This window comes from Parasteatoda tepidariorum, chromosome 5 (genome assembly GCF_982258835.1).
Source record: "Parasteatoda tepidariorum strain Cologne lab strain chromosome 5, Ptep-v5.0, whole genome shotgun sequence".
NCBI classification, from domain to species: domain Eukaryota; kingdom Metazoa; phylum Arthropoda; class Arachnida; order Araneae; family Theridiidae; genus Parasteatoda; species Parasteatoda tepidariorum.
The window spans coordinates 2,199,425-2,211,989 of NC_141759.1; the positions used below are offsets into that span (position 1 = coordinate 2,199,425).

Genomic DNA, 12,565 nt, shown 5'->3' on the forward strand with positions numbered 1-12,565 from the left:
TCCGAAGACATGCTATCGCAATTTTGATCCTTTGGCAGAGGAACTAGCTCCTCCGCTTCGGTAACCCGACGACCTGCGAGCGAGGTCGAGCACTTTACGGTAGAACAGTTTAACGCGAACCGATACCGCACACCCTTGGTCCCTACTTAGGCTGATCAAAGTGGTTACCCACCCCTTACTGACAGCAGCCAGTGATGCTTGGCTTTGGTGTTCTACTATGGACCATGTCCTTACGATCAGTTCATAAGATTGGGTCTACAGGAATGTATTTAAAGAAATTTTGGTTTGAACAATAGAATTAAAATATAATGAAGCGTGGAGATGGTCACAATTTATGTCATCACAATAAAATCACGTGATTGTGCGATTCGAGACAGAGAATTTTCAACCACCGTTTCTCCTTGATATTTCGAAAGGAAAAAATCGATGATTTTGAAGCCAAAAATATTAAAATAGGGTAATTTATAATGTGGTGATTTTTTAAGTGAAAAAAGTTTACCAAACTTTGTCCAATACATTAGGTCTCGAAAGGTTTAAACAAATTTAAAAAAAAAATAAAATTAAAAAAAATTAATTTTGTTAACGAAAAAGGAATTTTAATGGGGAAAAATACATCAAATGAAATGTAAAAAAATGCGGTGGAATTCCAAAAGACATTTGCCAATGTTCCGTCAATCAGCAGATGTGTGCAGCTGCAAAAAGCTGACATGTTATCATACTAAAGATCATTGTTGCATTCAATTTTTTTTCTAAATACATTTATGCAATAAAAGAAAAATATGATAAAAAATGGAGGAGGTTCTGAAGTCTCAATTTTTGAGTATAAATAAGTTTCCCAAAACAGTACTTCACGCATTTTTCTCTCAAACATTTTTTTGTTTTTTGCTGTAAGTAAGTATTGATTCTATTCATGTCTTCTTCCGTCGATAAGAATATCCGGGCATTGATGCGATTGACGCGAGATGCCGAGTTAGAGCAGTTAGCAGAGAAGTGCAAGCGCCTAGAGAAAGATACGAACGCTTTCGACACTTTTCTGGGGGTGGCGGGTGCAGTAGGAGCGATTGCGGGTGCTTTGGTCATGCCGGGGCTAGGGGTGGTCATGGGCGGTCTCATGCTGGGCACTTCAGCGGTCAAAGGTTTGCTGGGTGATGCCAGTATTGATAGAGATTGCTCTGACGTTCCATTCAAAGAGCTGGAAGAAAAACTAAATGAGAAATTCAGCGAAGTCAACCGGAAGCTGGATGAGCAAATGGAAGTTCTAAAAGACATATCTGGGAAGATCAGTGAAACTCTGACTCAGCTAGAAATAACCAGGCGAGAAATGAGAGCAGGATTTGAGCTAGTTCTGACAAAGATGGATTCTCAGGATATCAACAGGAACGCGGCCATCATTACAGGCGCGAGTTCTGCTTTCGCGACGAGTGAAGAAAACAAGCGGAACGCCAACAAAGAACAATACATAAATTTCATCCAACAGGAAATCGAAGGCAACATCCTTTTTGAGTACATAAAACAACAAGGCACGTTATACGGGGCATTATATTCGATCATGGGACAGAATTACGTCAACCCCAGTGGCAACAATGATAAAAATGCGTACAATGCTCTCGTTGCTTTAAGTTACGGAACAGTGACGTACGCTACGATTGTCTTTTCCCTTTTGGATCAATATGCTTACATTTCCGAACATTATTATCAGAAGAACGAGTTGGATAAATTCAATAGGCACGTAAACAAATTGTCCTTTTACTTTACAACTTTCAAGAGTATTCTGGGAAAACCAAATGGTTTAATAGACAAAGTGACGCAGTTGCTCAGTGGGGCAGAAAAGATTTATGACGCACAAAGCTCTATGCACCAAGCTATTGAAAACCAAATGACAACTTTAGGAGCGCTGAAACAAAGAGTAAACGACATGGTTTTACCCATTATATCTACGACACCCCGAAATGACATAGAGATTACATTCAGCACCTACGAAGGTCCTCTAAATAGTAACACTGACTTTCTGGATTGGAAAAACGGTGGTAAGGTTAGCTACGCGCTGCAGTTCGAAAGTGGAGGTAAATATTCTAAAATTAGCAATTGGATAACGCACGACGTTATTAGCGTAGCTAATCCCAATATTGAGCTCAGAAGTGAACATCCAATGAACAGGCTAGTTTTTCGAAAGTTTGACAACAACCCCCCGGAATTAGTACGCATCGTCTCGGGGATCCAGAGAATATTTAGGGACGTAGACAGGGATCTCTATAACTTGCCATCTAAAAGATCTCTCAATGACGCCGAAGTTTTAAATAACATGATCATTCTCAATCAGAACTTGGGGGCAAGCTTGGCAGCGGTGTTCGAGAATAAAAGAGGTGTCGTCCATGCCGCCGCAGAAAACGGCAGAGTCAGTTTACTTTCTCACATTTTACAGTTAGACAGCTCACTCATTGATCTGAAAGATTCTGTTGGCTTCACGCCGCTTCACATTGCTTCGGAACGAAAGCAAATTGGCGTCGTGAATGAACTGATTAGGCTAGGAGCAAACGTCAATGTTCAAACTGACACTTATAATTTGACCCCATTACATTTGGCCGTTCGTCAACAGTCTGACGATATTGTGGAAGCTTTGTTGGCAACTGCCAGCATTGACCCCAATCTAAAAGATAAAGCCGGAATGACTCCTTTGCACCTTAGCGTGGCCGACACAAGTTTCAGTCTGAGTATTTGCAGTAAGTTGCTAGACAGTGGAAAGGTTGATCCGAATGCGAAAGATGCTAGTGGTTTGACCCCACTGCATTACTCTACAATCCTGCATCTAGAATATCCTCTTAGAAGGTTACTGCAAACCAGTAATATTAATAAGTGGCCGAAAGACAATAATAATATGACGCCACTGCATTATGCCGCCATGAAGGGGCTTGACGGGTTGACGGAGGATCTCTTGACGAGGAATAAAAGACGAATCAATGATGCAGCGGGAGAAAGAATGTGGACTGCATTGCATTATGCCGTATTTTTCAAGCAACCAGAGTTCGTGGTAGATTTGTTAGAGACCGAAGGTAGAGAACGGCACATCATGGTCGATGTTTTAGACGCCGACATGCAGACGCCCCTACATTTGGCCGCTGCTAGTGGCCAGCAGGAATCGGTCAATGTCCTGCTCAGAAATGGAGCAAAAGTGTATAAAAAGACATCCAAAGACCAGACACCCCTCAATCTTGCCATCATCCACGGTAAGAAGGACGTGATTGTTCCATTATTAAACAAGGAAAAAGAACAAAGATTGGAAGATAATACACGAGCCAGGGATGCGGATACTTTGGCCTGTGAGTTAGCAAAGGGAGAAATTCTAGACCTGCTAGTGCAGAGAGGCCGCTGCACTAGGCAATATCGCCGAGATATCGAAGATTCTAATAAATTGACGTTTGACTCAAAGAATAAGAAACCATTCGTTGCATTGAATCACAACGGCAATTATGTGAGAGATGCTCTTCATCATCTTTTGGACCATCCTTCAAAGCCATCGGAAAATTTGAAAGTGAAGGAAAGCTTAAAATCAGTTGATTTAAACGGTGCGTTGCTTTTGTTAGATTTGTTCGTTCGGAAAGTCACGAATGAGAAATACAATTCCGAATGGGTTCATTCAGGGTCTCCGTTATGGGCGAGAGCTCGTGCTCTCAACATCACAGAGAGTCTCGGGAGGATAATGGAATCGGTTGGGGTTCGGAACGAAGATCTTTTTGACCTGCATTCGAAGGTCTACAAAGCTGTTTTGAGAGGAAGTAAGAAGGAACTGGTGAGCTCGTTGTGTTCTTACTTGAAAGATTATTCTAGTTTAGGACCGCAACAAGTTGAGGAATTCATTACAGCCGTTTTGGAAGATGAAACCGTTTGCAACTAATTCTGAAACAAAGGTCTTTGTAAAACTTAATCCCATACACCTGGAACTCAAAACAGCTCTGATATTCATTTTTGGCAAAATGCCACAAAAATAAGAAGAAAAAAATTGCCCTCTCTGTTTATTTTGTTTTTTTTCCCTTTCATTTAACTGTGAAAGTAAAAGTTTTGTCGCCCTAATGTGCATTTTTGGCATATTCTTATAATAATAATAAATTATAATAATAATAAATTATGGGACCGATCTGCGTTTTCTAGAATTTAATATCATAAATATAGCATTTAAATTTTGTATTTCCTCTTTTTTTATGCATTTAAATTTTTTGTAAGCCTTCCTTAAAGTCAACGATAATGTTAAAATAAAAGTCTAGTCAACTCCTTTACGCAGAATTTTTAGTAACATATTTTTCATACTTTTTTTCGTTATCTTAACTTAGGTCAAAATCTTTAGGTTATCTTAGGTCAAAATAAGTGAAGAAATTTTTATTTAGAACTTTAATAATTTAGGGTTATTGAAATACAACATGAAACACAGCTGCCTTTATTTTGCTTTAAAGGTCTTCAAAACGCGGCTCACTTCCAAACAATAGTTTTTCAAATTTGCAGTTATTTGTAACTATTTGGAGCGAAGAAAAATTCATCATTGCAAATTCTGTAATTCACAAACACCAATTATTAATAAATTTTCGAACATAAATGAAAAAAAAAGAAACAATTTTCAAGCTATTATTTTTTCGTTCTTTCTTTGTTTTGGGATTTTATATTTTACTCTTAATCTAATTAAGATAATATAACAAATTGTTTTCAGCAGCTATTTGACAACTTTCTTATAATTAAAAAACACCAAAAAATATTTTTACTTATAAATAAAGTGTCAGAAAAAAACATATGAAAGGGACACCGGTGTTGCATCGGAGTTACATAAATAAATAAGCAAAACGAAAAAAGGGGAAAAAAATACAAACTGCTTATTTTTACTATTTTGTACCATAAGGAGAGGGAATGAATCAAGTTATACGATACAATCATATCATCAAAATCTAAAAAAAAAGTTTCTTTTATAAGACATGTACAATATAAATCGTCTATCATCGATATTTTGATAAGAATAGGAAGAAAAAAGAAAGAAATTTATTTCGAATTTACGATAGAAAAGATGAGAAACAGAACGATAGCGAAAATAATTTTATTCTACATATTGGCTTTTTTTTATAAACATAAAGCGTGTAAAAAAAAAAAAAAAAACGACGGAATACCCTGAACAATTGGATTTTTTCATACTAAAACTCTATTTTATTGGTTTGAAGATGGGCCAGACCATATATAGGCTAATTAATCAGAGTAAAAAAAGAACTTAAAAAAAAAAAAAAAAAAAAAAAAAAAAAAGAATTCTCTCTGTATAAACATAGTCTTTTCGACGGATTTCGATTTTTGACACACACAATATGACGGGTACCCGAAATCCGCGAAATAAGATTCCAATATATTGATCATGAGAGCTGTTTATACAAAATTATATAAATTTTTTAATCCAAAGATAATTCCACTCAAAGAATAATTTTTAATAATTATTTATTATTTTATCTGATAATAGTCGAAAAGAGTTTAAATTGTAAAGTATATAAATTTTGTAAAGTACATAAATTTTGTAAAGTATATAAATTTTGTAAAGTATATAAATTTTTACATCAGTTTAAAGAATCTAATTTTAATTGGAGAAGTACAAAACTTGAGTGCAATTAGTTGAATAGTTTCTGATTTATAAATTTAAAAAAGACGTATATTAGTTTGATTTCACAAAAACTATTTGAAAAATTTCAATGGATCCATATATGTTTGAAAAGAAAAAGTAAATTCTTTTTTTTTTCTTTCAAAAAAGGAAAGAAAAGAAGAGGACATGTAACGAATAAAATGTTCCTCATTACTTTCCGTTTGCATTATTTATTTTAAATTCAATTGGCTGAAACTATAAAGTGGTTATTTTTTCATTTATTATTTTCATTTTGTGATACATTATTTTCTGCTGAAACTCTCGCAAATTATTTTCGAATTATTAATTTATGTAACCTATTTGTTTTTTCTAAATTGTCAGAATTTTTAAGCACCACTCTCAATTTTGTAAAAAATGTCTCTAACACTGATAAAAAAATTAAATAAGAAGCGAGAGAGATAAAAAAATCTCGTATTAATAATATTTTTTCATTAACTTTTATACAATTTTAACCATTTCTCCAAAGTTTCAAATGTGTTGGCAAAAAACGATTGATTTAATACTGTATTCTACAACTATGAATTAAAAGGAATCCATTTTTTAAATGTTTTTGTTACAGTCGATAACAAAAAACACATATTCATAGAGTTTAAGTATAATATTTGAAAGAATACAACAAATGTTATATCATTTGAAAATATAACATTATATAACCACTATTCAATAACTTTTTCAATATGCACTATCTTAATAATAATATTGAAATTATAACAAAAGTCATTATTAATGCGTTGCTAAAATGTTTTTGTTGTAAAAGGAGAAAAATCAAATATCTTTAGCAACAAATTTAAGAGAAATAATTGAGAATGATACCACTCTTTGTGGCGGTATGATTCTCAATTATTATTATTCTAACAATTTAAGAATAATAAGATTCGTTTTGGTCGCCTCATTCTCGATTTTTTGAACAATTAAAGAATAATATGATCCCTTGCGGTCGCATCATTCTCAATTATTATTTCTCATTCTGTTACTATTATTCTAATAATTTAATAAAATGATCCTTTGTGGTCGTATTATTCTCAGTAATTATACTTGATTTTACTATTATTTTAATAATAATTCAAGAATATTACGACCCTTTCTGGTCGCATTAAATCTATCCATAGTTGTTAACATACTGGTCGGAATTAATTTTTGTTGGCCGAGTGAGCATAATATGCATTATAAAGTAGAAGAAAAATAAGTCTTTTTTTTAAAAAAAAATTATTTCAAAGTGAACAAGTATTACTATAAGAGATCAATTTCTTGCTATGGGATTGAGAGCGATATTAATTAATTACATATTCCATTAGTTTCTTTGAATAATCATTATTCCATAACTATTTTGGTATACTCTTCCCTTTTAATACTATAGTACTTATTAGAAAAATAAAAAAACAATGCATAATTATATTATTGTTTAAACACCAAGTGTATGTCATTTGAATTAATTTTCATTTTTTCGTTACAAATCCTATTCAGTTATTAATACTAAACAATTATTTCAATATGTACTACGCTTGTAATAATTATTTTTTTAACATTATTACGAAAATCAAAATTATTCATCATGTTTGGGTCTAAACTATTGATGTTTAGAACGTATTTGTCACAGGTATATTGTATTCTTATTCATTCAATACGCATTCCGTTGAATAGTGCTATGAATACAAATTCATCGATTTTAATTTTAAAATAATAATTTTTCTGGTAGTTACTTGAAATGAATAGAAATTTACATTTGTCTAGAGTTAATTTAAAATACAGTCTAAGCCCGCTATAGTGAATTCAACTGATGATATTTCTCATGGTGACCTATTGCAGTCACTGTTTCGAACAATGTGTAAAAGTACATTTTTGATAGAGTGTACCAGTTTATAGGCCACTTATTGCTGGTTCACTATAGGGGGGTGTAATAGAACTGAAACTATTCTGTATATTTTCTATATATCACATTATTTTTAATAACTGGTTGCATAATAGTATTGTTCTTTTAAAGGGTTGTTCAAATATTATGTAAGCACACGTTTAACCTCTTATTTTATCAGCAAATTACAAACCCCCTATTAAGTTCATATTAGAAAACTGTAACTCCTCTTTGTTTAAACTTACACTTCTACTGTAGCAATTTAATTTTAAGAATTTTTGGATTAAACTGAAACGAAAGATACAATTTTTCGTAAAAGAAATTTATTTTATAAAATTTTTCCAAATTTATTATTTTACTTATCTTTAAAAAATTAAATTTTAGTCTCTTACGTAAGCATTGCTCATCCTCCCTTCCTATTAGCAAAAATAAGCAAATAACAAACCCCCTTTCCTCATTTAGGTGCTTACGCAATGTTTGGTCAACCTGGTCAATGTTCGACATGTTGATTGGTGCCCCAATGGTACCAAAATAAATGATTGTCTCCATAACAAATTATAGTTTGCATATCATCGTAAAAGACCGAAATCTGGAGATAGTCAACTTTCACCGGTGAATGGCAACATAGTCACTTTAGTGAATTTCCAATATTAATTTATTCCCTAATATTTTAATATCGATTAGATAAACGTCAGAGTAGGGTATACCGGGCTGTGGTATTTTTTTTTACAAAATAACACAAGCGTAGGAATTATGGGGGAAGTGTATACCGTGAGATGATACTCAAATTTAAAAAAATAAAAAACAGTGCAGGGTATGCCGGGCAAAGATTTTAAAAACTAATACGGTAGAAAAAACCGATTATTATCCCTGCCCGGATATTCCCAACACTTATGCTTTTCCGAATCGGATAGTAAAATATCGAATTCAAAAACCGATGAATAAATTATTATCAAATCGGACATAATAAATATTTTGAACTTTAACCAAGGCAACTATGATTGTTGACATACACTGGTGAAAGTTAATAATTTTGGTCTTTCATTTATCATGTTTGTAGACGAGTAATTTCCAAAAAATATTCAACGTGATAATGGAAATTTGTATTGCAAATTACCCATGATTTAACAAAGGACATTACTTGCTTTCTCCATGTATTAGCATTGCAAACATCTTTATTAACACGATATTGTATTAATGAACCACTGAAATAACCTATCTTCCAATAAAGCATAATTTAACCAAATAGTCTCTTGAAAACGTTGCCAATGTCATTAGCCAACCATATCTCAACAAAAGACCTCTCTAATGTGTCCAGTAATATATGTTTGAGTTAAGTTTAACTTTTACAAATACTAGTATAGTCTCTTACAAAAAGTTTACTCAAATGTCTTGATGAAGAATTAAAGAGACCTCTACTGTTTTGCCAGTGTAGCTCGTCCTGATAGTCTAATGAAAAAAGTTTACATCACTGTTCCAATGAAAAATTAAAGAGGCCTCTACTATTTCACCAATGTAAGTTCCACTAAAGTATGGTTCATTCTGATAGCCTAATGCAAAACATTTACACCACTGTTCTAATGAAAAATTGAAGAGGCCTCTACTATTGCACCAATGTAAGTTCCAGTAAAATGTGGTGGTTCATTCTGATAATCTAATGCAAAACGCTTACACTACTGTTCCAATGAAAAATTGAAGAGGCCTCTACTATTTCACCAATGTAAGTTCCACTAAAGTATGGTTCATTCTGATAGCCTAATGCAAAACATTTACACCACTGTTCCAATGAAAAATTGAAGAGGCCTCTACTATTTCACCAATGTAAGTTCCAGTAAAATGTGGTGGTTCATTCTGATAATCTAATGCAAAACGTTTACACTACTGTTCCAATGAAAAATTGAAGAGGCCTCTACTATTTCACCAATGTAAGTTCCAGTAAAATGTGATTCATTCTGATAGCCTATTGCAAAACGTTTACACCACTGTTCCAATGTTTTACCAATGTAAGTTCCAGTAAAGTATGGTGGTTTATTCTGATAGTCTAATGCAAAACGTTTACACTACTGTTCCAATGAAAAATTGAAGAGGCCTCTACTATTTCACCAATGTAAGTTCCAGTAAAATGTGATTCATTCTGATAGCCTAATGCAAAACGTTTACACCACTGTTCCAACGCTTCACCAATGAGAGAACTATTTCACCAATGTAAGTTCCAGTAAAGTATGGTGGTTTATTCTGATAGTCTAATGCAAAACGTTTACACTACTGTTCCAATGAAAAATTGAAGAGGCCTCTACTATTTCACCAATGTAAGTTCCAGTAAAATGTGATTCATACTGATAGTCTAATGCAAAACTTTTACACCACTGTTCCAATGAAAAATTGAAGAAGCTCTACTATTTCACCAATGTAAGTTCCACTAAAGTGTGGTGGTTCATTCTGATAATCTAATGCAAAACGCTTACACTACTGTTCCAATGAAAAATTGAAGAGGCCTTTACTATTGCACCAATGTAAGTTCCACTAAAGTATGGTTCATTCTGATAGCCTAATGCAAAACGTTTACACCACTGTTCCAACGCTTCACCAATGAGAGAACTATTTCACCAATGTAAGTTCCAGTAAAGTATGGTGGTTTATTCTGATAGTCTAATGCAAAACATTTACACTACTGTTCTAATGAAAAATTGAAGAGGTCTCTACTATTGCACCAATGTAAGTTCCACTAAAGTATGGTTCATTCTGATAGTCTAATGCAAAACTTTTACACCACTGTTCCAATGAAAAATTGAAGAAGCTCTACTATTTCACCAATGTAAGTTCCACTAAAGTGTGGTGGTTCATTCTGATAATCTAATGCAAAACGCTTACACTACTGTTCCAATGAAAAATTGAAGAGGCCTTTACTATTGCACCAATGTAAGTTCCACTAAAGTATGGTTCATTCTGATAGCCTAATGCAAAACATTTACACCACTGTCCTAATGAAAAATTGAAGAGGTCTCTACTATTGCACCAATGTAAGTTCCACTAAAGTATGGTTCATTGTGATAGTCTAATGCAAAACATTTACACCACTGTTCTAATGAAAAATTGAAGAGGTCTCTACTATTGCACCAATGTAAGTTCCACTAAAGTATGGTTCATTCTGATAGCCTAATGCAAAACATTTACACCACTGTTCTAATGAAAAATTGAAGAGGTCTCTACTATTGCACCAATGTAAGTTCCACTAAAGTATGGTTCATTCTGATAGCCTAATGCAAAACATTCACACCACTGTTCTAATGAAAAATTGAAGAGGTCTCTACTATTGCACCAATGTAAGTTCCACTAAAGTATGGTTCATTCTGATAGTCTAATGCAAAACTTTTACACCAATGTTCCAATGAAAAATTGAAGAGGCTATACTATTTCACCAATGTAAGTTCCACTAAAGTGTGGTGGTTCATTCTGATAATCTAATGCAAAACGCTTACACTACTGTTCCAATGAAAAATTGAAGAGGCCTCTACTATTTCACCAATGTAAGTTCCAGTAAAATGTGATTCATTCTGATAGCCTAATGCAAAACGTTTACACCACTGTTCCAACGTTTCACCAATGTAAGAACTATTTCACCAATGTAAGTTCCAGTAAAGTATGGTGGTTCATTCTGATAGTCTAATGCAAAACGTTTACACTACTGTTCCAATGAAAAATTGAAGAGACTTCTGTTGTTTCGCCAATGTATGATCCAGTAAAGTATGGCTCATCTTGTCAGTCTCAAGGTATAAGTTTTACACTTCTGTCTCAATGGAGAATTGAAGAGACCTCTACTATTTCATTATTGTATTTTGCACGTTCAATTAAAGTATAGGCTATCCTGATAGTCTCATGCAAAGAAGTTTACTGTTTTAATGGAGAATCTATAATCTGTTACTAATATGTCCCACTAAAGAATGATCTATTGTTTGTCTACGGTAAGAACATCCCCCGCCACAATGACTGAGGCCGTCTTCTGCTATGAAAACAAGAACAATGCATTTCAGGGAGGGTAGCTTCTTTTCACTCTAGGGATAACACAATAGACCGAAGAAAAAATCCCCTTTCTCTTACTGATTCGACCCGAAACCTTCCCAAATCAGTGACCCCACACCCCTACCTGAAATAGTTATACCTCGTTACCATAGTCACCGCCAAGGGTCCAGACGAATGACTAGGGGAGGTCTTACTTTAGACAAACTATACTTAGGCGCGAATTGGAAAAACCCCACAAGGGTTTGTTCAGGTGCACCCACTTTAAAAAAAACTACTTTTTGCAAGATTTTTTCTTATTTTCGAAATCCGTTATATAATTATGCTTTTCAAGACTAATAGAAATCTCTGAATTCAATAGATTACATTTATACCAACTCTTTCCCCCCCTCTTTTATACACTTCACCTAAACCGAGTTTTTCGGTTATCCAAGTGAGTCGTGGTCAACATCGACTCGGTTAACCGGGACTCTACTGCATTTCAAAAATTATATTTTGTTTAAAAAAGCTTATAATTACAATCTAATATAAACAATAGTATTAATTTTCAATCTATATAATGTCATTTTTAAAACTAAAAAGTAATTAATGCAAAAGAAAATAAATTTAATGAATTTCTTTAGAGCTATGGTTCTTCAATATATTGCGCACAAGAGTATGTATCAGAGGTGATTGTGAGCCCAAGTTAAAATTCCGGAAAATTTCTTGAGTAAGAAAAATTAAATTTTTTTTTAAGTCGAAAAATTAGAAAAAAAATTTAAACAAGGTTTTTTCCTTTTTCTCAATGCTTCTTAATTTACTTAAAATATATTTAAAATTCTACACATACCAATGGTCACTTGGAGAAGTAATTGAAATTTACAAATATGTCTTTCTTTGTTGAGTTTATGATTATAATAACTATTTACTGATAAAAAAATGAATATTAATCTTGAACATAAGCTTATAAAGTATCTGGCTCTCCCATACAAACAAAGAAAATAAACTGAGTTTTTAAGTTCCACCTTTGAAAATTTGATTTCCGGAAACCTTTGTGATCA

The 12,565-nt window shown here is 33.4% G+C and overlaps 1 protein-coding gene across 1 annotated transcript; it reads left to right on the forward strand.

Annotated features, from left to right (window-relative positions):
- Window positions 1-856: 856 nt before the first annotated feature.
- LOC107437799 (delta-latroinsectotoxin-Lt1a-like) lies at window positions 857-11,391 on the forward strand. Its single transcript, XM_016049899.4, has one exon. It carries the CDS (start codon window positions 911-913, stop codon window positions 3,890-3,892), a length of 2,982 nt encoding a protein of 993 aa, XP_015905385.3. The 5' UTR covers window positions 857-910; the 3' UTR covers window positions 3,893-11,391.
- Window positions 11,392-12,565: the final 1,174 nt, after the last annotated feature.